General features: G+C 33.2%; 2 protein-coding genes across 4 annotated transcripts in view; one reads left to right on the top strand and one right to left on the bottom strand.

Moving 5' to 3' along the window:
- The window catches only part of LOC133173000 (glycine receptor subunit alpha-2-like), a 70139-nt gene extending 46407 nt beyond the window's left edge, over nucleotides 1-23732 (bottom strand). For 2 of the 3 annotated variants that reach the window (XM_061307871.1, XM_061307872.1), the window contains exons 1-3: nucleotides 23410-23732; nucleotides 22693-22751; nucleotides 21134-21218 (exon numbers count right to left, since the gene is read on the bottom strand). In XM_061307871.1, the coding sequence (XP_061163855.1) occupies nucleotides 21134-21207 (74 nt within the window). In that variant the 5' untranslated portion in view covers nucleotides 21208-21218; nucleotides 22693-22751; nucleotides 23410-23732. Of the gene's footprint in view, nucleotides 1-21133; nucleotides 21219-22692; nucleotides 22752-23409 lie in introns of those variants that run through there. The other variant, XM_061307874.1, reaches the window with a different exon arrangement.
- LOC133173002 (myb-like protein X) lies at nucleotides 1933-4948 on the top strand. The gene is made up of 3 exons (XM_061307880.1): nucleotides 1933-3147; nucleotides 4652-4754; nucleotides 4888-4948. The coding sequence occupies exons 1-3, from the start codon at nucleotides 1957-1959 to the stop codon at nucleotides 4923-4925; spliced, it is 1332 nt and encodes a 443-aa protein (XP_061163864.1). The 5' UTR covers nucleotides 1933-1956; the 3' UTR covers nucleotides 4926-4948.
- Nucleotides 23733-26710: the final 2978 nt, after the last annotated feature.

Below are 26710 nucleotides of genomic sequence, written 5' to 3'. Positions count from 1 at the left end.
ATACTGTATTATATATATGTAAATCCTTAATATTTGACTTGATCAAATTCATGCAAAAACCATTGTGATGTCACAACTGTGGATATGAAAATGATATCGTATGAGCAATGTCCACTGTATAAAGCAGTATTACAAGTGATAAAATGATTTTCTCATTAAAAACTTATATTATATTTTTTTTTTGTCGTATTCTAGGACTTGAGAAATTACGAGAGACACAGTGACTGAATTTTTCCATAAAAGGTAAATATATCTCAATTTTTTTTAGCATAATTTGCTTTTATGTATGTGTGATATTTTTATTTCATTTTTTGTTTTTATTTTCTTTGGTTCACTGTCTTTGTCTTTTATGTTTAGTTTATTGTCCTCATCTTGTATATTTAGTTTATTGTCTTTGTTTTGTGCTTGTCTTCATTTTTTTTTTTTCATTTCATTTTGCACAGCATTCATGGTAAAAATTCAGTTAACACTCACTTTTTTGCACATAATCATGGTTCTCACTTACTTAGGTGTTTACGAAATATATTTAAAACATAAAAACCGTGCAAATTTTATGAAATACTTACACCATGAAGTGTGTGACGAATTGAAAATTGAATATACAAAAGTTAACAGAGTAAGTCTCTTGTACAAAGTAAATCGAATAAAGAAGGAAATAGATAAACTCAAGAAATACAGCAACAAAGACAAAATAAATTCATACTTAAACAATATCTTTCAATTACCCCAAACCAAAAACTCATTGATAAGTAATGGAAGTGGAGAGGAAGAGGAGAGTAAGGAAATTAGAAAAGAGGATTCATCAAAGGAACTGAGAGAAATGAAGGAAGATGAACTTTTGAAGGAGAAACTCAAAATTATATCGGAGCAGAATATTGTGATTGAACACCTACGAAGAGAGAATACGGCTCTTAAAGACAAAATAAGAGCTTTTAATGTTAGAAATACAAACAGAAAATTAAAAAAAAACCAAGAAAAAATAAAAAAATTAGAAAATGTTATTAAAAAAATGAAGACAAAAGAAAATGTTGAAAAAAAAGATAAAAGTGTACAGTGCAATACTATGAAAACAGTTATTGCAGACTTGAAGAAAGAAATAGATTTTTTAATGTCAGAAAAAGAAAGTAATTGTGATGATGATGATGTTGTACATATAAAAAAAATATTGATTTTAGAGAGAATGGTAAAGGGAAACCGTACAATTTTAAATTAAGAAACTTATATTATAATTTTAGAAGTAGGAATATAGCTTTAGTACATATTGCCCCAATTATTAAATCTGTTTTAGATGTTTTTAATATCAATGTAGAAAATCTACCATCAAAGAGTACGGCAGGTATTTTAACCAGTGAAATGGGCGTAGTTTCGAGAAATCATTTAAATGAAGAACTTAAGAACAGTGCAAATATCACAATGCATAGAGACGCAACTACGAAGAAAGGGAAGCATTATTATGGAGTTCAGTTTAATACTGGTGACAAAGTTCTGTCTGCAGGTTTAAGAGAGGTCTGTGATGGAAAGGGGGAGACATATGTAGATATTACAAAAGATATTTTAATAGATATATCACAGAAAGAGGGTGACAGTGATACTATTTTAAACAATGTCTCTTGTTTTATGACCGACAGAAGTGCTACTGAACAAAAAGTAAATGATATTTTAAGTAAAGATATAGATCATAATGTACATTCTTTTAAATGTTCTATTCACCCCCTCCTGCAGTTTTCAGATGTATGTATAGAAGAAATTTTTAATATTGAACAAGAGTTGTCTTTAAGATTTCCTGGGTATACCCATTCATTGAAAGAGCCTTTTACTTTGTGTCTTTTAAAATCTGTATCGAAATTATTTTTTAAAGATGGGACTGGTGATCCCAATGATATACAAGTTTATATGAAAAATCATAATGTTTCAGACATTCCCTTTGTAAAGTTTAGAGGCAATCGTTTTAATGTTATGTTTTATAATGCTGCAGGTACTTTTTTTATGCACAAACTTGTATTACAGTATTTTTATTCTTTGAAAGCTTCTTACACTTTTAATCAGAATTTTATTTTATTATGTTTGCAGAACAAAACATTTTTAACTCTTTTAAGATCACTTGGCATTTTATGCAAAATTATCACAGGACCTTATTTTTTAAAAGCAACAGAAGTTGGAAACATTTTAGATATGGGTTCTGTATTTCAGAGACTTTTATATGTTTTAGATTTGTTTATTGAAAATCCAATTTTAGCTTTGAACAATGAAGTTTCACTTTTTTATGGTCCATATTTTTATGACGAGGTTTTTGAATTTTTATTGAAAACTTCACTGAATGACAATCTTACATGTGTTTTTATAAAGCGTCTTTGTAATGTTTTAAAAAGGAAAGCCAGTAAACTATTTAGTGAATTTTTAAGTGGAGGGAAATATTTTAACATCAGTGGGAATGAATTAAAAGAGTGTAATTCATGTGATACAAATAACATTTGCCTGGAAAGACTCATGGGACAATTAGATTTTAAATTAAAAGCATCCTCCACATCATCATTAAATTCCATCGAAAGTAGCATTTTATATTGTAATAACAGAACAGAAGAGTGGTTAAAGAAGAAGGATATAAGTGAACAACAAGAGATAATAGATCAGGCTCGTTCAGAAAATAGAACTTTTATGCTAAAAGACAGAGAGAAAAATGAAGAACTTTTTAGAAAACAAACAAAGATTTTAGAAGAAAAAGAAAAAGAAGCTAGAAGGAAGAAGGAAAAAAAATCAACTGAGTTAGATAGAGCAATAGAGGACATGAGAAAAGTTGGGCTTTGGGAGAGTGAAGGGAAGATTAGAGAAGAAATAGAGAAGCTGAAGACAAAAAAGGAGAAAGTAGAGACATTAAAGAAACAAATCAACATTTACAAAAAAGTTTTTAAAATTGAAAAAAACCAGAAGGAGTTGCTGCAGTTTTCTTCAAAAGGAAAGGTCTTTGATCATAACAAATTACTGGATAATCTTTTAAAATTAATAGAATTGAGAAGAAATGCGCAAGAAACCAGATTCCATCCAGATGACTTAGTAGGTAAAGAAATTGTGCATACCTGGACTATAGAGAGTGGCGAAAACCAAGATTGGGAGGGCCAGATAAGGAGTTTTGAAAATGGAGTTTACAAAGTAATTGAATATGAGATTTTTACACTGTTTCACAGAATGCATTAATTGTGCATGGCACTTAATATCATAACAAATTTTATAAAACATCCTCTAAATAAATTTACAAGAGGCCCAAGGGCCTTAATGGTCACCTGAGAACAATACAACAATGTAAAGGATCCATAGAAGAAAGAGTAAAATACAACCCAGGGCAGAGAAGAAGATTTTCAAAGAAATAATGCATTTTCAGTATATGATGAGTACCTACAGCTCCACCCTTACTACAAAATCCCTGACCCTGGGGCCATGAATTTTGATAAAGGGCTCAGTAATTAATACAATCGTGCCGAAAGTTTGACTGCTTATTGTCCAAACGTAAAGAAGAAGATTTTTTTTAAAATTGCATTAATTTTGATGGTTTTGGTCCCAGGCTCCTGGGGGACAGGTACCATGAAATTCACAATTTTGTTCCCCTTTATCCATACATGCTATATTCCAAAATTGGTCGATATTGGTTCTGTTGTTCTAGAGAAGAAGTTGAAGATATTCAAATGTTCACAGACTAGATGCAAGACAACGGACGAAAACAGATAGAAATATAGAGTGATTTAGGTGACTTAAGAATGAAAAGTTTTATTTCAAAGAAAATCCAGATTTTAAGAAAAAATCTATTAGCGGTACCTGACAATAGTGGCATATGACATAATTTATTAAAGTATACTTTTGGTATTATAATTAATAACATACTTAAGAAGTAACTTAAAAATTTTAAAGGAGAGAACAGCTTGTATCTAGAATAATTTATTTGGAGTGTGAAAATGGATATAACGGAAGTTATTGGAAGTTGTTAAAGGTGACAAGATTTCATTTTCTTTAAAATATGTGCAGAAAGTCAAAGCGATGTATTAAACAGAAAAATGCAAAATGGTGGCATGTTGTACGTACCTTGCAAATTTTGAGTTTTTGGTGGATGTTGCGTGAGATACAAAGTATATTAGCCTATCACTTTTTTGGGTAAAACAATCATGTTATACATTTAATAATGAGGTATAATAATAATTTAACACACATCCAGACCAGTGTGTTATTTAATGTAACACACTTTTTGTTAAGAAAAAAATCATCCTCAGTAAATATATAATTTCATCATTTTATTCATCAATTTGAGTAGACATCAGTCATCTTTTTGGTTCTCCATCATGATGCATTCATCACTAATTTTTAATGGTAGTATATTTATGTCTTGTGCATGTTTTTAAATGTTAATTGTTTATATTAATGTTTTTGGTGTAAGGTGTATTGCCTAAATGTTCAATTGAAATTTATGTTTATATATACATGTATTTCAGTTATAAAATTTATAATTGTATCAGCCATACAAGTTAATTTCAAATATTTCATCACTTATTTATGGCTAATAAGAACAGGAATATAGTTTTATAAATGATATTTTAGATTGTGTACTTGTTTAATAAACAAAAGAGCTGATAAGAATGGGATTATAATTGTTCAAATTATATTTTAGGTTGTGTACTGGGATGATAAAGAAAGGAAGAATGGCAGTGAGTTTGAGTTAACAGAGAGGGAGATTAATATTGACATACAAGAAGGAAACCTATTTATAAAAGGTAATTTTTTTATAGCATTTACATCTCATTTAACACCTTTCATTTACCATATTTCTTCATTTCAGGAAAATTTTTTCCCTTTTTGAATGTAAAAGGTGATATAATTAATCATCTCTTATTTATTTTATTTTAGACACCACCAAACTGGATCACTGTTACTCAACATTTTGAAAAAGACTATAAATACAGACAGTAAGAGTTATCTTTCATTATATTTCTTTTTTTTTGATTTGGAGTAAGTTACAGTTATTGCCCTTTGGTGCTTTAGTCCTGCTCCTGCTATTAGTATTCATAGCAAGTTATATATTCACAGGAAGGGAGCCAATGAAATGTGTTTTATTTTTAACCATGTATTGTAGGTCAAGACCTTTTGGTGTTATTTTTAAAACTTATTTCTTATTTTCTAATTTTAGGTGGATTAGCTAACCTATATACTAACGTTAGTATATAGGTCCCTGTTGACACGTACATCTCTGAAGCCATACAATATACAGCTACCGAATATCCATTTGTTTACCGCACAGTGTATCACTGTGTATATCCCTGTACTCAGGCATTCACATGTAGGGATATACATTAAAGTAGGTCGAAACCACTTGGGTCGTAACCACGCGGGTCGAACACGGAATCGGAACGTAACCACCCGACACCAGATAGTGTATTGTTGAATTTTTGCATTTTTTTGTTTCAATCAAAAAAATAAGTCTTGGTGAAATTACATGCTCTCATGCATTTAAATAAAAGGTAAAGCAATGGGGATTTGACAATGTCATGTCAGGGCTAAGAGACATAGACTGAACCATGAAACAGATAACATACATCAGTGTTTGTGCGTACATTTATACATTTGCTGGCATATACATGTAAGCATCAGTGCTGTAAGCAGCTGTTAAATTTTAGATAAGAAAAATTCTAACCTTCATTTCCAAGGTCCACGCCAATCATATATTAAAATGTCACCGTGAACTCTTTCATCACTCGCTACATTTATCACAGAAAACTCCGACACAAGACTGTTCATCGCTGTTAATGGGATCGTCAGAATTTCCTCGTAAACAATTTGCGCAAGAATATATATATATATCCCTTTAAAACTAATGCTCCCTGTACGCAACCAAGGATTTTATGTGCTTCATAGATGTGGATTAAATGTGCATGTCTACATACGGCTCGTACGTTAAGAAAATGTACAACTGTCAACTTCACATATCTGTCTGTAATTCCGACTTTCATGGCTACTTCCGGGGACGTACTAAAGACTTGATATACTAGAGACCTGATATTCGACCTGATGATTTTTCAAAAAATAAAATAATCAGATTGAGTGTTATACGTGATTTATTTTTAAAAATTATAAATTATGAAGCATTATGCTATACTAAACTACACTTTTTCTGAAATATTTGCCAACAAAGCATCAGATCAAATCACGTTTTTCATATATCGGGTCTTTAGTGTCTTCTTCCCACAATGCCGCTCGTGATTGTTTACATCCAGGTTACAAACAAGAGGCCCCGATTAAGACTTTTTCTATACGGATGCATTAGTAAATGTTGATTTACCTTTACTTGTGTAACATGTGTAAATAACTTGCATTTATAAACAATTTAGATAAAAGAAAACAGAGAAATCGAATCAAAACAATTTATTTTAAAACACAACAACTATCTAAAAACGTAGAAGCATGTGTTACGATGCCCTAAAAGGCGTGGCTGGTTTGTAGACAACTTGTTCCTGTACGATTCTCGAATAATTATTATATAAAATAGAATAAAATATAGCACGGAGCTTGTTTCTCTTTATACCAGATGACAAGATTTAATATGTCAGAAATTATGTCATTCAAACTTTTTCATAATATTTTAATATTTTTAGCTATCCAAAAAATACTTTTATGACCTGCTGTCCCCTGAATGTAGGGGCCAGCCCCTTTTTCTTGATGTTATCTGAAAGCTCTCGTAATTACACACAACTTTTATTCTATATGTCTTACCAAATTTTTATCATTTTAAAAGTTATTAAACAAAAAGCAGCAAAATTTCATGGAAAAATAATTCTTCAAACTTGCCGTCACATAGCTTCCGAACTTAAAAAAATTAGCCTACAATTTTAATGTTCTGCTCATCTGCAATGTATTAGTTACAAGTTCTCCAATTTTCATGCAAATATCATGTGTCGTTATTGAGATTTCTACTGGACAAGAGACCCTCCAAATATTGATTAAAGGGCAATAACTCATGAACGGAGGTATATATCAAAAATTTGAAAAAACCATTTTTAGGCAATAATACATTGTATCTACCCTGAAAGTTTCATAGCAATCGGACAAAAGGTCTCCGAGAAATCGCCTGCTGAAAATCGGCGGGAAAAAAAAAATAAAATAATAATAAGAAACAGTAGAATAACAGAAGGGTCTTCCGAAGGAAGCTCGGAAGACCCTAATAAGAAACAGAGTAAAAACAATATGTTCCCAAACTTCGTTTGGGGAACATAATAACTAGATACTTATTGCCTAGGCAATAACAGGTCTTCCGTTTTCTTGACTTCTTCGAAAAAAAACCCCACAATCTTGCCAATAAGATTACTCTAAATAATTAACAGAAGTCATCTCAAGGCTTCCAAAGATATGTAAATACAAATAAAAATAAACGGAATTACTTTCCTGTTTTCTTTATGTACTTCGTCATGAACGAAAGTGCTCCAAACGAATAAAATGTTCATTCTACATTTTAATTATTCACAACTGATCCTCCTTAAAAGTTTCCATGAAAAACTACTCATGTTTGAGACAACTTCCGGTTTTTTGGTTTGCATTTCCGGTGATAATAAATTGCATGGTTATGGTTTATCTAACATGCGCATTAGCCAAACATTTCGGTAAAAAGAAAAAACTGTAACAATTTCACTTTTCTGCATCGCTTCCTGTCACGACCGGAAGTGACGGCAACGTACGATTTTTACATAATGTAGATAAACTGAGGACTGACTATCAGTTCTGAAAGTTTTAGACTTCAGCAGTGTACTGTTTCTGAGCAATTTGGTAAACAAAATCTCAATTTGAGGACAGAAAAACACGCGACCGGAAGTGCATTTTCCTAAGATGATTAACGTCACACTAGACAATTGCAATCTCAATAACATATATAAAAATCATTTCAAAAAACTTTATCTATAAGCGATACTTTTGGGAAAGATAAAAATCCCAATTACATAGTTTTCTCTTATAACCGGAAGTTGTCGTTTTTTGTTTCCAGTGATACCAACACATATAGAAACTGTGAAAGAGATTCAATTATATGATGCAAGTTTTATTTCAAAAGAAGAAAAGTTGAAATTTTTGATTTCTTTGATCACTTCCTGTGACGACCGGAAGTGACGGCTAACGCTATTAACCCAAATGGTTTTGCCTACTCCTTAAGTTCTATTACTCCTATAAGTTTGGTGTCTTAATCTCTTACTGTTTTTGAGATCTCACTTGCACAAATTCTTATTTTGCGGACAGTAAAACACGCGACCGGAAGTGAATTTTACCAAGATATTTAACGTTACTCTAGACATTTGCAGTCTAAATAACATATTAAAAAACCATTTCAAACACTTAATCTATAAGCGATATTTATGGGAAAGTAAAATGCTCAAATTATGTAGTTTTTCTCTTATAACCGGAAGTTGACGTTTTTGTTTCCGGTGGGACCAACATATTTCAAAACTGCGAAACAGATACAATAATGCTATGCAAGATTAAATCCAAAAAAGAAAAGTTGAAATTTTTGATTTCTCTGATCACTTCCTGTGACGACCGGAAGTGACGGCTGACAAATTTAAACATATTCTGCAAACCTACTTGTCATGATCTATAATCCCTGAAAGTTTGAGGTCTTAATCTTTTACCGTTTTTTAGATATCGTCCGGACATGATCTCTTTTGAAAAAACGAAAATTGGACATATCTGACGACCGGAAGTAAATTTTGCAAAATCCTTCAAAATGTTTTTAGTTTGTTTTATTTAACATTATCCCTGAAAGTTTCAAGAAAATCCATCGAGCCATCTCTGAGAAATCGCTTGGACAAAAAACGGGAAAAAAATAATAATAACTAGAGCCGAGCTCGTTGCAGAGCAACGAATAGGTCTTCCGTTGGAGCAGTGACCTTGAGTCAAGGTCATGCCATATTCTAAGATGATAAATAATCTTTTAAGAGACTATCAACTTGCAATGCTTCGCCAGTAGAAAGACAATAAAATAATGTAAACTTTCTATTTCGTGACCTTGAACTTGTCCAGATGACCTTGCGTCAAGCCATGACACACTCTGGTTATGACGCAAACCTATCTGTGTTACCGACTTGACAAGTTAACACATGTTCTTTCAGACCACACATCCAGTAAAAGCATCTTGTTCTTAGTGACGTTGAACTTGAGTCAAGGCCATGACACAGTCTGTATGATACCAACAATACCCATTCTGAGTGTTTCCAACTTGACAAGTTTACACATGTTTCTTTTCATTTCGTTTCCATATAGTTGTAATTTATTACTTTTAACTCGCTGGCTTCAAATTTTATTGTATATATGTTTTATGTCCAATTTCGATATTGAAAAACGTCGGCATCTTTCAGTACGTGTACAAGGTGCATTACGTTACCCTATCACATCATGTTTTATAACGCAGACCATACATGTATATATAGTCAGCGTTATAAAAAAAGGTTAAAAAAAACCCATTTTATTCATCAAAAATCTCTGCTTAATTATCTTTGCTGATTTCTTACAGAACTAGAGTGTTCCCATGAACGCATGTGTCGCCTGCTTTTAGCTTCATTAAAGATGTAACTAAGTCTAAAAGTTATCAGCTATTTATTTGCTAAGGCATTGAATATAGTTCATGCCAAAAAAAAACAAAACAAAACAAAACAATCCAGGGATAGTAAGACTGCGATAGAATCTAACAAACAAATAGAAATGCAAATCCTTAACCCCTGAAAGCTAAAATGGATATTAATGAAATTTGAATAAATTTATCATAAATAATTATATATAAATTATTTAAGTACGTGATTTCAACAATCCTTCGAAAGAGGCTTCAGTCTTTCATATCAGCAATAGTCAGTCTACACCATCCATTTTGGAATACCGATCCCGTTGTATTTTCATAGTACTTAAATTTCAGTTTTTGTGGTTTCTTTATTTCATACAGTGTCAAAATACGTTGTCATGAGATCATAAACATGTATAACTGTTAATTATTAAACCCTGCCTCTGTAATTTCAAAAGACACAAGTTAAATTTAACCCTCCGCAGTATATTTTACAAAATAGGTCAAAGGTCAAGGTCAAGTGAACTGTAACGCTGGTATTTTACAAATGTTTTATGACAAACAGTGCACATTCTAAATAGCATAGACTTACCTCATAAATATCAAAAAGAAGTTGTATATCGGCATTATTGGTTATTTTGAAAAGTAGGTCAAAGGTCAAGTTCAAGGATATCTAGGTCGGAAGCCATGGAAAAATACAAAAGCCATAGTGTCAAGCTATATGTGCAAATTATCAAACCCATACCTCTTACATTTCTCGAGATATAAGGTGTGACAGACGGACGGGCAGCAAGACAGACGCCAGGTAAATTGATCGCTAAGTGCTGCTCTGCTCTGCGGGCGACACAAAAATGTTTGTTTGATTGTCTGTTTGTTGTTTAACGTCCCTTGAGCTGCCAGCATTTGCCAGTGGAGGGCTGCAAATTCAGACCTATACTCGACACTCAAGGCCATTGAGCAGTAGGGGATTTTTTTCATGCCGGCACCCACTGCTAAACGGGACCTCGGTTTATACGGCCTCATCCAAAGGACCATACTCCACGTTCTGTAGTGAAATTGTTTGTCTGTTTGTGTGTTAACGTCCCCGTCGAGATTTTTCACTCATATGGAAAAACCACCACTTGCCGGTGGAGGGCTGTAAATTCGACACTCAAGGCCATTGAGCAGTGAGGGATTTTTTTCATCCCAGCACCTACTGCTACACGGGATCTCGGTTTATACGGTCTCATCCGAAGGACCAGTCTCCATGTCCCGTAGTGGAATAGTTTGTTTGTTTGTGTGTTGTTTAACATCCCTCTCGAGATTTTTCACTCATATGGAAACGCCACCACCTGCCGGTGGAGGGCTGCAAATTCAGACCTATACTCGACACTCAAGGCAATTGAGCAGTGAGGGATCTCTTTCGTCCCAGCATCTACTGCTACACGGGACCTCGGTTTATACGGTCTCATGCAAAGGACCGGTCTCCACGTCCCGCAGAGGGAGTCGAACCAACGACGTAAAGATTAACTCCTTACTCCGCGACTCTAGAGCAAACACTCAAACCACTGCGCCACGCGGGCGACGTGGTGGTATTCGAAACCACAACTACGAATCGTAGGGGTAGAAACATTTTGATAAATGTATTATCATTATGAAAATCATGTTCTGACTTAAGCCTGTAGAACGCAATTTCATTTTTTTCTGGGACGGGGCACAAACAATCAAATTTTTTTGATATCTAAGCAAAAAAATAAAAACATAATTGGGGGGGGGGGGGGCACGACCATATAGCTTTAAGCTATATAGTGACTAAGAAGGAATAACTTGTCATTTGTCAAAGTCTTTTACCTAAACTCTTCACTTTTAATTGTCAATGACAGATTTTTGTTACAAAGTGAAAAGTATACATTTATATGTAGTACAGCTATCCATCTCATATGCATAATCTATTTAATGAATAGTTTTATCCTAAAGGGAAAGTGAAATCTCAATCAAAATTTGTCACAAATACTGGACTCTCTGATTAATTATAATATACATGTAAGAACGGATCGTCAATTAGGACTGGAGGTTTGATAAATTCACAGCATGAATCTTCAGCCTTAATTAAAACGTTGTTTCGAAATATTACACTGTATCTATAAAAGCGTAAAATAAGAATTGACCTAAAGAATATTTTACACCACAGGGGAAATGCTTCCGTGGCACCAGAAGTTTACAATTTTGATTGACAGGTGTAGCGCCGTGCATGGATTTCATGTAACTATGTACAAATAAGAAATGAAGGGATCTAAAAAAAAAAAGTTATTGTGATTGACATTGTAATTAAAACAGAGACAATTAACAGTAGTTTGGCTGTGCTGGCCTTTCTGACATTTGAAGTAAAGTTTAAGAATAACTTATCATTGAAATGAAGTTTACATAAAACATGTACTTTAAAAAATTCAGCACAATATAGCCTTTCAGATACTTATACATACGAAATCAGATTACATATAATATGAAATATTTTATTGAATATTATGATCTCTTCTCTGTAAACAGGTGTGTTTTGAAGAGGATATTGAAGGCGAAAAGGGGCTCGAATAGCCGCCAGTTTTTTTTTCTTCGGAAAGCTGTACAGTTATCTTGGACGACATATCGCGTACGAGTACAGTGTACAAAACAGCAGTGAAAATAAAAATAATGAACTCAAAGTTTAATTCTCTTCTCTCAATTATTTTGTGAAACATAATTACCAACAAAGATATAAGTTTTTACCAGAGTGTATACAAAGCGACTTTTCAAGCGGTACATGATAGCGTTTGACGCGTGACCAGGTACGTGTAATTGCTTTCAAAACATGCAAACTGAGACTACAGTATCAGGTAGCGCAGGTTGCTGGCCTGTCAATCAAATCAGCAGCTATTGTTTTATTTTTTATGATTGTCGGGCGGTATGTTATCGATCTTAAGCTAGGTAGATTTTGTGGGCGTTAATGGAAAATTGGGTGTTTAATAAAAAGCACATGTACTTGTCATATGCTGGAGTTACAAAACTATAGTCTACAGAGTTTTTCACATAGCATGTTAAAAGTTGGTGTAATCATAAAGATAGCCATTTTAAAAAGAAATAATGTAAAAGTGTTTAGCAATGCGTCTTATTGTTTTCAAAATATATCTCTTTTGAATTCTTTGTCTACAAACCTTGTGTGTCAAGGTAGAATTATCTGCAGAATTAACCACACGCAATGAATCTCCGAAATTAAACACATAATAACACATAATTGAGAAATAAATCGTTTATTAAATACATGTATGCAGTTTAAAGATTAGGATTCATGAAATCGGGGACCTTTATACGTCCTTAATAAAATGTTTTGGATTTAAATTAAATCAAATTAAGATAAGAATAAATGATTTAATTGAATGATCCGGTATGATTTAAAAAATAATTTTCCGTAAATCATTGTGTCAGCAAAAATGAATATAGAACGACAATGTTTTGTGTATGAGCACTAATAGCTGCTTCCTCGGCTACATAATTAGGTTACATAATTGTAAACAAACACAAAACCCGGGTATATGTGAAACGCAGTTAAATGCAGTAAAAGACTGATTTATTTTTTGCTAACTTTTTTTTAAAAATTTAATATAGTGTATGTTTCAACATTAAACGACGAAAAGATGTTTTGTTTACGAACGCAGGTCGCTGCTTCACACGCAATGGATCTCTTGTAATTTCGGCCACAATAATTTAATAAGTATATCACCAACATGACCAACACAGATAAGATGAAATAATTTGAAAGATCCAATTTGACTAAAAAAAAAACAATTATCTGTACATAGTTGAGTTTGCAAAATAGATTAGAACGGCAATGCCTGTTTAGTGTATGGCCACTGATCACTGGATCTAGGTCACGCGTGATCGGGGGATGGCCGGTTACGTAATTATAAACAAAAACAAACCCCGAGACGTATTGAAAATGTGTGACTCAATAATTTGGAATGAAACCACAGAACACGTAAAAACTTATTTTAAAGTAGTATTAGTATTTATTTTGGATAGGTTTATCATTTATAGCAAGTTTATTTCAGTTATGCGCATAAAGATTTCACCTTCACTTGTCTAATGAAACTAGTTACCTGTATATGGGTCAAGCTTTTAGCTCATTTATTAAAAAAGACTCGAACAAAATAACAAGTTCACGAGATCAATAATATGTTAAAGAACAACTTTTTTAGCGACAGCTATATCGAAATATTTACCGTTTTTGAGTTATAAAACGAAAACTTTCAAGGACCCTAGATCCCTAATTTAAGGGACCAGCCCCTTTTTGGAGGTGCCAAATGAAAGACCTTAAAATTGTGCACAACTTTTATTCTACATGTCTTAACAAAATATTTTTAGTTTAAAAGATACATAGGAAAATATGTGTAAATTTTCGCGCTTTTAGGCGTACTAATTTTTGACCCCTATCTAGTGCCATTTTGAACACAGAAATCAAAAAACAAAAATAGATGTGCACAACTTCAATGCTTCTATTATTTAAATTCGGTAGAATTTCTACTCCAGCTTTTGTAGTCTCGGAGCCTTTATCCGGAAATGAAGAGTCCTAAATTTTCATTTAAAGGGAGATAACTCAAAAGCGGAAGTGGATTTTTGACATGTTTGACAGCATTCTGATAGAGTGTTGTAACGTCTATAAACCCTGCAAATTTGAGCAAAATCCGTTGAGAAATGAGCGAGATATGAGGCCTCAAAGTTGGCGTCTAGAAAGGAGAAGAAAAAAAAAGAACTAGAGCAAAGCTCGTTGCAAAGCAACGAGTAGGTCTTCCGTCCTGTTTTGACCGGAGGTGACGTTAACAAGAGAAAGGAATGAGTTTAGACGTCTCCAGTGACTTTAAAATTACAATTTTGCATCAAAACCTGCAAAATAAGCTATTTCTGGCTTCTTCCGGTTTGACCGGAAGTGATGTTGAGGGATGATAAATTTGGATGGACGCTTCTGATTACAGAAATTAACTAATAACATGTCGAAAACGGCAAAAATATGCATTTTTTGACTACTTCCGTTTTGGCCGGAAGTGGCGTTATCTGACGACTTTCGGCAATCTTATTCACTTCTTCTTGTCATTTTAATTTGCTTCTTTGATGTATCACAAATTCTCAATAGTTTTGGAGATATTGAGAAAACACTTTCAGCCCCTGTAGATCCCTTTGATATCAAATGAGAGATCTTGCCATTCTGCACAACTTTTGTTCTATATCTTTTAACAAAATATTTACAAGTAAAGAGATATTCTTGAAAAAATGCTAAAAACTTTTATATTCTCAATAAGACTATTTTTGGAGCGGCACGTCTAGAAAAAATGAACTACCTAGTACATATTTATGAACACTGCTCTATCATTGTTGAAAATATCAAGTTCCTATATTAAGTGTTTTTTTAGAAAACGAACGGACAAAGTGACCCTCTAAAAATCACCTAATCGCAGAAATCTCCGAACCGGAAGTGAGGTCATTAAAATAAAAAAAATATCTAAGATTTTTTTTATTTTCTACCAGACCTGAAAGTTTCCTGAAAATCAAACAACCCGTTTCCGAGAACTCGCGTGCACAAAATCGGTAGGAAAAAAAACAATAATAAAATTATGCCTGGACATGTTTTTTTTTTATTTCTCTGCAAGTGACCTTGAACTTGCCAGAAAGACCTTTGATCAAGGTCATGACACAGCCTCCGTTCATAAGCAATCTCTGTTTCAAGTAAGAGCTTCCAGTGATTTTCTATTACTAAATCATAGCATGAAATAGAAATTAATTTTTTTCTGTCAGTATCCTTGAACTTGACGGAATAACCTTGGGTCGGTGTCAAGACAAACACTCAATCTCAAACAACCTCTGTTTTAAGAAAGAAGTTCTAGTGATTCCCCCTTAGAAATTCATATCCCAGACAGGCATTTTACAACTTTTTCTGCCAGTGACCCTGAATTTGCTGAAATAACCTTATTTTAAGTCATCTAAAACCGGCGGACCATAAGCAATCTTTGTACCAAGTGCGAACATAAAAAATTACAGCCTAGATCGTAATAATACAATTTTCTTTGTCAAAGTCGAAGCAAACCTTTTTGTCACAAGCAATCTCTGTATCAAGAATGAGCTTCCAGTGATTCTCAATTACAAATAAATGGCTCGGACAAAACATTTATTCTTTCTCCACTGACCTTGAATTTGCTGGAATGACCTTGGATCAAGACCATGACACACCCTAGGATCATTGGCAATCTTTGTACCAAGTATGAGCTTCCAGTTAATCCAAAAAGTCATAGCCTGGGCAAACTTGGAGGGACAGACGGGCCCTGAGAGATGGGGTACTGATTAAAATTTGAAATTATTTTTATATAGTCAATTTTTTTACGATCGACGTTTTGATGCATCCCCCCCCCCAAAAAAAAATGATTGAAAACTTCGCCTCTGAAGGGAAGCATTTTATCTATTTCCGGGGGGGGGGGGGGATATACGTTTACTGATGAGAGGAAATTCAATCAACTATCGGTCCTATAAATATGAATGATTGCTTCGGAATATTTGGTTACAATTACATGGGTCGCCCACGTGGCGCAGTGGTTAGAGCGTCTGCTCTAGAGTCGCGGAGTAAGGAGTTGATCCTTAAGTCGCGGGTTCGAATCCCACTGTGGGACATGGAGACCGGTCCTTTGGATGAGACCGTATAAACCGAGGTCCCGTGTCGCAGTAGGTGCTGGCACGAAAAAGATCCCTCACTGCTCAATGGCCGTAAGTGCCGAGTATAGGATAAAATTTGCAGCTCTCCACTGGCAAGTGGTGGCGTCTCCATATGAGTGAAAAATTCTCGAGAGGGACGTTAAACAACATACATTCATACATACATACAATTGGCTTTTATATTTATTTATACACGTAAGTTAATGTCAGCTAAGAACTAAATTAACATCTGCTATAGACAAAACCAATAAATCTTTAGCTATTTAGGGTTAGCTACACGTACATATATAAATCTCTTTGTAAGAAACACTTTTTATAAAACAAATTTTCGCCAATGATATATTTGGCACTCTATTTAATTACCATTTTATTCGGATGTCGATCAACACATTTTTTTTTCAAAAACCCTGTAGTGCAAAATAAGCGAAACTGTCTAATGAAGATGTTTAAAAATCCTGATTCCGCAATCGCATCATCTCGGGCGTTTCCGTCAGAGGTCGGAAAAACAACCCCGAATGTTTTAACATTACCGGATGTTAAAATTTTATACAAGATGGAGTCGCTTCCTTTTTATTAAGGATAGACGGAGTTCTTTACATTCAATAAAATTAAACTCAATACTCAACAGATAAAATATCTTCCTTCATAGAAGGAAGATCTTTTTTAGTCATTTATTTCAAAGTTTGGGAAAGGGGGGGGGGGTCTACGTAATACTTTCGAAGTATTTCGAGTTACCTATCAATGTTTAATCCATTTCATTGTTTACTTTTCAAAATAACGAATCATTTTTAAAGTAAGACTGGTCACCCTTATGATTCGGAAGATTCTCTTTAAAAGTTTGAAGTTGGTATAATCACGATAAAAACCTGTGATGAAAAAAAAATGACTGGAAACATTTGTGTTGAAAACGAATTAATTTACTGTTTCAAAACGCAGAGAAAGCGCAAAGCTTGTGTGTTTAATGGTTATATTAAAGTAACCGCAGATGGGAAATAAATTGTTGGTAACGTTAAAACAATCGAAATACGGAGATAACGAATATTTAAAATTTAAGACTGATTAAATGCTTAGCGTTTTGTACTTAAATCAAATCTAAGATATTAAGATAGTTTATTTGAAAGATTCGATTTACTTAAAGAAAATAATATTTTCCCGTAAGTCGTTGTGTTTGTAAATTAGATTTAGAACAACAATGTTTGATGACTGCGCACTGGTTTACATGCACACGATGGACTGCTTTGACCACAAGCGATCGAAGGAATGGTTAATGGTTGCGTAATTGTAAACAAACACAAAACCTGGCTAGACGTTCTGGATTAAGGCTACATGTATCATGATCAAATTTAACATGTTTAAAACAAAGATAAACCAACATAATCTCAAATATTCGATATTAATAATTGTTCATTAATTGTCGTGTTTACAAAATAGACTTCATACGCCGATTTTTATTTTGTTTACGACTGTGGGTCAATGCTTCACACGCGGTGGATCGCTTTAGATCTTCTCGGCCGCGCGTGATCGAGGGATGGGTTACGTAACGGTAAACAGAATAGAATCTGGGGTTCAGATGAATGTAAGAATCACGCAGTTAATGATTGTGAATTATTTGACTCTTAAATTTTTTTGGCGTTTATACTGTTTGCTTTCATATTTGAACAAAGAAAAGATACTTGTACTTTTTTCTGTTTCTCTCTTGGAAGGTTCTTTACTTTAAAACACAATAAAGAGAGAAAGTTGTCACCGAATAATCTGAACAGGAACCAAAGAGCACGTTTAAAGCCTAATTTAAAAAAATTAGGATACAGCGTTGAAAGATATATTATTTATGGCAAGTTTATTTCAGTTATACGCATAAAGAGTTCTTCTTCACTAGCCAAATGAAAACGGGTCCTTGTTTACGGGTCTAGCTTTTTTTCCTTACCATACACAAGACTCGAACAAAATAATGTTTTCATGAGACAAAGAAGGTATAAAGGAACAATTTTTTATCGACAGCCATATCGAAATATTTTCTCGTTTTTGAGTTATAAAGCAAAAACTTTCAAGGGCCCTAGATCCCTAATTTAAGGGGCCAGCTCCTTTTTAGTGGTGTCAAATAAAAGGTAATTAAATTGTACACAACTTTTATTCTACATGTCTTAATAAAATATTTCTTATTTAAAAGATACAAAGGAAAACATGTGTCAATGTTTGCTCTTTCATGCGTCCTAATTTTTGACCCCTATCTAGCGGCAGTTTGAACGCAGAAATCAAAAAACAAAAACCAATGTTCACAACTTCATTGCTTCTGTTTCTTATATTCAGTAGTATTTATGTTCCAACTTTCGTAGTCTCGGAATATTTGTCTGGAAATTAAAGACCCTAAATTTTCACTTAAAGGGAAATAACTCAAAAGCAAAAGTGAATTTTGGAAAAATATTATATTATTCTGATAGAGTTTTGTAACGTCTATAAACTCTGAAATTTTTATTAAAATCCCTTGAGAAATAAGCAAGATATGAGGCATCAAAGTTAACAAGTAGGAAAAAGAAGATAAAAATTTGGGCAGTAGCGGACGTTGATGTTTGGTATTTCGGGTAAAAATGAACTTCCAAGTACAAATCTACATATGTTGCTCTATCATCACTGAAAATCTCACGTTCCTGTGTTAAGTGCTTTTCTTGAAAATGCCCGGACAAACTAACCCTCTAAAATCACCAAATCTCGAAAATCTCCGGACCGGAAGTGACGTCATCAAAATAAAAAAATATATATCTAGATTTTTTAATTCTCTATCAGACCTGAAAGTTTCATGAAAATCGGGCGAGCCGTTTCCGAGAACTCGCGTGCACAAAATCGGTAGGAAAAAAAAACAATAATAAAAATAGTGGAAAAGAAACCTAAGAATAACAGTAAGGTCTTCCGCTGAAGTCGGAAGACCTTAATAATAAACAGTAGAATCACTATAAGGTCTTCCGTCTGAAACGGAAGACCTTAATAATAATAATAATAAGAAACAGAGTAAAAACAATATGTTCCCAAACTTCGTTTGGGGAACATAATAAGTGATGCCCATATAGACATTGATATATATTAACTAAAAGTTCCATAAATGTAATTAATTAATTGAAGTTCCGTAAATCTTTAATTTCCTAGGCTGTATTGTTTGAGATATCTTATTGTCACAAGATTTGTGTGAAGTACAATAAGGAACTGACTTTATTTGTTATTATTCTTTCGCATTTGAAGAGTTCTATAACATTTTTATCCATTCTATCATGTATCACCTTATATACTTTGAAAAAGAGAGGACAAGATCCGTGCATTTCTTCGTTGATTAAAAATATTAGTACAAAGGGAACTTCCTACATCAAGTACAGATATTGAAAAAGTTTTAATTCTCAATAACAATGATGTTTGAAATTTTCAAGAAATGCAAAGCCGCATTCATAACATCTCTGTAAGTGAATTTTAGTATTTTATGCTAAAGTCCTATTTTTAATCGTGTTTTCAATAAACGGTTATTTAAAGGAAGAAGATAATCACTACCACATCCCCTGTGTGTCTGCCATAGTGTTTACGTATCTGTTGTCGGGATTGTCTGTAACGAAATTCCTTTCTTATATTTTCAGCATTGAAGAAAAGTCACAACTGTATTTTATTATGAAACATAGCATTAATGTGTGGCCAGACGGCCAACACAAAGAAAACAATCTGATCGTTTGCCAGAATAAATTTCTCTCTTCCAAAACCGTGTAATGTCCGAAAAGTAATGCACTTTTGGGTCTTTAATTCATCAAAGCAACTAAGATATTTAATTGTCTATTGTCAATATTCAATTCAATATTTCACACTTTTGAGATCTGAAATTCAAAGCGCCTATTTAATTTCCATCAAATTGTTGCAAATAATCCTTAGTAAAGCAGACCCTATTTCAGACAATTAAGTTACAGGAATCTCTCCTGTTATTAAAAATTAGAATAAGGATAAACTTTAAATATTTTTTGAAGAACAGGAAAACTACAATCTGGCAAATCGATTTGTAAGCATTAGAAAAAAGTGAAAATTAAATATGGCAGAGAAGACCGGTAATCAGGATAGAACTATATGTAATGGCATCGAAAAAATGTCGTTATGGAAACACAATACTAAATACAGTTTTATTTGTTAAAATTTGATCAGCGAGGCCAACTTTAAAAAGTGTTTGTCCTTTCCTGACTGAGTGACGAAAAATGACCCGACTCAAATCATTTTCAAGCCACCAGGAAACAGGTCTTTAGAATTCATTCTTGAATTTTCTTATCCCATCAACAACTATTTTAATTTTATTAATACCTTCAATTTTAATAGATTTTGAAAATTCAGCATTGATGTTGAAAATTTCTGGGTAAAGAAAATTTTTCCACTTATCTACTGAAGCAATTTCTTTTATCCTGAGTAGGGAGAGTGCAAAAAAAAATCTGTTTAAAGATGGCTAGTATAGACTATTGTTTGTGTGGTAGCTAATAAGCCTCTAACTGAATTGTTAACTACGAAAATCATTTTACACATGTACCTGTTTTGCAAAAGCATTACTTTTCGTATGTTGATCATTCTGACCAAAAAAATCTGTACATTTTTGTTTATTAAACCATTCATAAATTATTTTATGTTGCTATCAACAAACAGTGAACTAAACCTGATTTTTAAGAAAACATGTAAAGTACCACTCGTATTCCATTGGGTACATGTATTTTTTATTCGTCAAATTTTCTGCAAATTGTTTTGTTTCCATTTGAGTGTATTTTAATTTGAATAAAAACTAAGTGTACTCTACTTGTCATTTGGTTTTATTTAGTTGTTAAACATTGTTTCCCCCCTGTTTGTATTACTTACCTTTGACTGACGTTACTGCATCCCACTACCTGAAGTAAACACACAGCCACTAAAAACTGTCTATCCATAGACATGATGCAGCTACCTTCAACCAAAGAAATGTATATTATAAATGTAACTCAGCCACCATAAAGTTTAATAACTGTTATTAAAATACTCTGCTGGAGAAATGAATCAACTTCTTTTCTTATATTATTTTCTTCATTGTGTTAACTCTCCTTCTGGAAAAATTCAGTGCGAATCATTGGTTCTCTACGCATGTATTGAACATAATTGTCCTCATGGTACATTTGTACCGTGTACTAATTGCATTTTCCAACATATTATAGATACTCGGAGAGAAAGCTCGTATCGATTGCTGATCAACTTGTAATAAATAAGATAAATTATTAATTTATTAAATCTGTCAATATGTAAATTTTCTCGAGAGTGCTAAGATCTTCACAGGTTATTGGCCATTCTGTAAACAAGTGAACATACATTTATTGGCATTACTCAGAATCTCCAACAAATTGGAAAAGCCCTTAGTGTTTTCCCACTTCGTGTCAAATTCAGTTTTGCATATGTTGAACGAAAATTACATATTAAGTCTTTTATATTTATTTATTTATTTGAAATTGCATTTGTTAAAATATGAAAAGCATCTGACTTGGTCATGATAAAATGTTTCCTACTATCTAATCTTTTCTCTTAGGACATTTAACTAAATCTAAACTACATCATGTCCATGCTTAATATGAGGTCTTGTAGCTTACGAGCATGTATCTTTAAAATGTTTTAAAGAGATATTCTGCATAATTCCATTATTTTGGATTAATTTTGGATCTCTCTCGACCTCCCAATTGTCAATGTGTTCATGATCTATACAGTCTAGAATTTTAAATGAATATTTTGAAGCTTTAATTGCTGTTCCTGAGATCAATATTTTGGATACATTCTTTGTGCGTTATAATAAGAAAGAAATGTAGCTCCCGAACCCCATGCTTTACACACGACTACTATTTAATAAGAAAAAAATTACAAAAAATTATGAATTTTCTGATCCCGTAAACCTTATGAAAATTTTAATTCCCAATTTTTCCATTATTTTTTTAAATTAACCTCGAAAAGGTGAAAAATAAGGAAATGCAAAATGAACGAAGGACAATTTGTCAAGTGAATTGCGATCATAAAAAGGTCGTTTTATTCAAACGAAAACCCTGAATTGAATCTACATGTAGATATTGAATTATTTTATAAATTAAGCATTAAATTGGAATGATAAAATGTACGTATTTCACTACAGTTGAGCAGAGAATTGTTAACATGGCTTAAGTATATAGATTTGAATATATTCTGTATATAGCACAGATGGTAAAATATTGATTCTGTAAACACACTAATGCTCTTTCAAGATAAGATGAATACAAACTCTCTTGATAATGTATCTTCCCCCTTGTGTATTTTCGACGATGACTTATCCGTGGCTATCCACGACTAACTTGTAAAGCATAAGGATTACATAGAAAAGCCCGGAAAATGCTGTAGGATATAAATAAACCTATTATCTGAATATTTACCTTTATGGATTGATTGCAACCAAAACACCAAATTTTATTAAACGTTGATGGTTTTAGATCTGTAAAAAATCGAATAAAATGTATATTCTGATATGAACATAATGAGTGTATATTTTCAAGGCTCCCATATAAAATACAGAAGAGTATAAACGAATCAACTTGAGCACCGCTCATATTAAGTACTGAACAATTATCAAACTCAAGTCAATAGAATAGAATTAATTATTATCTTTTTTCTTACAAATTATGGATATTTATTAGAGTAATTTAGTAGGCCACGAAACAAAACAATTACATAACTAAGGTATACAATAATGGAAATGAACCTGTGATTGCTAATTTCCAACTATTTTTCTTTAAATGTTAGTGTGATTAATTTTATGTTCCTTTTGTATAAATATGAAGTATATTTATCATAATACCCGGTAATTTTACATGTTTACTGTAAATATACTATATTAATATACCAAAATGTATATAAATACATCACATCATGTTATCATTTTTTGGACTCAAATGCAATATGAGCATTGCTAACAATCTTCAATGCCACAGTGGCTTTTGTTTGATCTCAAGCAAATGCATAGAATGTGCTTAAGGAAAGTAATTTATACAGAATGTAATATAAAAAATATTATGTTTGTTTTTAATTTGAGAGAAAAGGTAAATTGAATTTTTGAAAATTATGTTAAAACCACATAATTCATAATTACATACCTTGTCAATTCAGTATTTAGAATGAATCTTCTTGGTCATAGATGTATGTTGATTAACACGGATTTCAAGGCTGGTAAAAGGCAATGAAAACCGTGTGGCGAAAGGTTGATGGATACAATGTTTAACCCTCTGTGCTAACAGTAACTTAATTCATGCACTGAACCAATTAAGTTAATTATTTCCTCTTGTGTATCACCTGACTAATGCTATCTGTCTATCTCTTCCCAGTCAAACAAATATCTAAACGGACTTCAGCACTGAATAAATACCATTCCAAAACAATACATCAGGCTCCCGCATCCGTCGATGAGGGTTTCCGAGTCATCTATAATGCAACGCATTCAACACTTTTAAACTAGCGTAAGTATATAATGATCATAAGGGCCACAACTTCAATAAAGCAAAAGATTTGGATGAACACCTTGAACGACGATAGGTTAATCAACAACTGAAAGTTTCAAAACTGCAGAGTTGCAGATTTGTCCTTGCAATCCGTGACGACCTGGCCGCAAATGAACTCGCCACAACACAAGATCAACACTCATCGACGTGCATTGAGCTTCTCTGATAATGTAAATATGTACCTATAATCAATAGTACACCTGCTACTGAAAAGTGCCGAAGGATTATCACATCTACCATCTTTTGCTTCAGCGAATCAACAGTGTACAAAACTAAATTCGAATTAATACTTGAAAAAGACGTCGTTATTCTTTTTATTTTTGTTTTGAGTTTTGAAAAAGACATACGTGTACATAGCATTTAATACCGTGATGTTTGATAAAATACCATAATTTATAATTACCTAATACAACTGATTTTGCTGTTTTATCAAATATGTAGTACTTTAAACCATCATTAAACCAGAGGCCTAAGGGCCTTAACGTCACCTGAGTATAATACAACACTGTAAAGGATCCATAGAAGTATATAACAAAATTAACAAAAAGATGAAGCAATGTTGCCCAAGAAATTCAAAACTCTGGTAAAAATACCCTTGCTAATTGTAAGGTGTTAGACCCAAGTGATCTCCTTAGGATCATACTTGGTTTCCCCAAGTCTTACAGGGATGATAATGAACGCAAAATATATAAAGACAATGGACACTTGCCTATTTTGTAAGGTGTTCAATATATACAGATATGTTTTTGTCACTTGCCTAGTGCTACAATTAAGTACAAACAGACTTGGGTATACAGCGTGGCTATTTGCCACTTGTCACAATAAGTCACCCTGGCTCTCTGTGATTCTTAGTTCCATTTGATAAAGTATAAAACAATTTCGTCCAGTCTCTTGTCAACCATGACTCTAGCAGTGACAATAACTCATCTACTGTCAAACAGAACACCACAATGTAAACATACTATGTACAATTACAACTTTTGCTAAATATACAATTAATCCTTATGTCAATCTTTTATATTGCTTTCCAGGCAAGAATCTGACTTTGAAAATGCTTTGCTCTTTTAAACCAAACATTCTTTTTGTTTCTATATATATATATATATATATATATATATATAACATTCTTGTATTCTCATTCAATCAAATAACCTATTAATTAAATTATATACAAGGATTTCTTGATTAACAACATCTAGCAAAAGGGAGTAACTCTCATTTGCTTCACTTATTACAATTGTGTACTCTGTTTGCCTCCTAGATACCGAGAAGCAAAGAAAAGGCACATTTACTTATAATTTATTTAATACATTTACATTGATATTATTGCATTTAGTTTGTTTGCTAAATACCAAGAGGCAGAGGAGAAGATTTTCAAAGAATTAATGCATTTTCACTATATAATAAATAAGCCCCCCCCCCGAACCCCTGACTTAGGGGCCATGCAATTCACAATTTTGGAAGAGGCACTCTTCCTCATCATAACTATGTACTGAATTCATCGGCTTAATACCAAGGAGCATAGGAGAAGATTTTCAAAGAATCAATGCATTTAAACTATATAATTATTAGAGCCCCGCCCTAACACAAGAACCCCTGACCCAGAGGCCATGAAATACACAGTTTTGGAAGTGGCACTCCTCCTCATCATAACTATGTACTTAGTTCATCGGCTTAATACCCAGGAGCAGAGATGATTTTCAAAGAATTAATGCATCTTTACTATATAATCATTAGAGCCCCACCCTATCACCAGAAACCCTGACCCTGGGGCCATGGAATTTACAATTTTGGAAGTGGCACTCTTCCTCATCATAACTATGTACTTAGTTCATTTGCTGAATATCCAGGAGCAAAGAAGATTTTAAAAGAATTAATGCATTTTCACTATATAATACTAAAGCCCCGCCCCAGAACCAGAACCCCTGAGGCCATAAATTTCACAATTTTGATAGAGGGCTCAATGCTTATTACAATCATGCCAACAGTTTGACTGCTTGATGTCCAGGAGAAGAGAAGAAGATTTTTAAAGATTGCATTAGTTTTGATGGTTTAGCCCCACCTCTCAGGCCCCAGGGGGGCAGGGACCATGAAATTCACAATTTTTCTTCCGCTTCACCCATAAATGCCATATGTTAAAATTGGCTGAAATTGGTTCAGCGGTTATAGAGAAGAAGCTGAAAATATTCAAATGTTCTCACACAACGCACGTCGGACGACGACGGACGAAAACAGATAGCAATAGGTCACCTGTGTGACTCAGGTGACCTAAAAATTGTTTGATTGACTTCTCACGACCGACTGGCTCAAAATGGCCCGACTCAAAACTTTTTTAACCTCCAGGAAGCGACTATTTTTATTCATTTCGGAAAATAGATTTTGAAAATTTGGCATTGAAATTTTCTATAAAAAAATTTCCCTACTACCTACCGAACCAATTTTTTCATCCCGAGTCGGGAGAGGGCAAACAAAGATTATTTTAAATTTGACCTTATTGTATTTTTTCCTCCTTCTACCTTGTTTCTTTTTCTACATTGTTTATACCCATAGAGTGTGTGTTTACCCTGACTTTGCTGTAGGGAGAGGGCTAAAATAGGCTTTATCTGCTGCCCAATCCCATTCACTTCTTCTGTGAATAAAATTCTGTTTAAATAAAAAACTATCGAAGAAACTTCAAAGTGATCTACTGGACCGCACGCCGGTCAATAGTTTGCAAATTTCGGACAGGTGTAAAAGACGAATAATGACCCCTATAGAATTATGACCGGGGTCATTATTTGACGCCGAAAAATGACCGTTTTGCCTGTAGAAAAAGTGGATTCAACCTTAAAATCTGCAAAACTTACGTAAAGAAAAAGGACCCCTTGTAAATTTTAGAAGAATATATTTTTCTCTTTTT

The sequence above is a fragment of the Saccostrea echinata genome, unplaced genomic scaffold (genome assembly GCF_033153115.1).
Source record: "Saccostrea echinata isolate AGI-Se365-2 ecotype Australia unplaced genomic scaffold, CSIRO_AGI_Sech_v1 ptg000056l, whole genome shotgun sequence".
NCBI lineage: Eukaryota > Metazoa > Mollusca > Bivalvia > Ostreida > Ostreidae > Saccostrea > Saccostrea echinata.
The sequence above is the reverse complement of the archived record's forward strand: the minus strand, read 5'-3'. Positions and strand labels throughout refer to the sequence as shown.

Coding starts and splice junctions, on each gene's coding strand:
- LOC133173002 (XM_061307880.1), top strand. CDS start 1,957: ATGTTTTATAATGCTGCAGGTACTTTTTTTATGCACAAACTTGTATTA. Junction 3,148..4,651: donor TTGAAAATGGAGTTTACAAA/GTAATTGAATAT, acceptor ATTATATTTTAG/GTTGTGTACTGGGATGATAA. Junction 4,755..4,887: donor AGGAAACCTATTTATAAAAG/GTAATTTTTTTA, acceptor ATTTTATTTTAG/ACACCACCAAACTGGATCAC.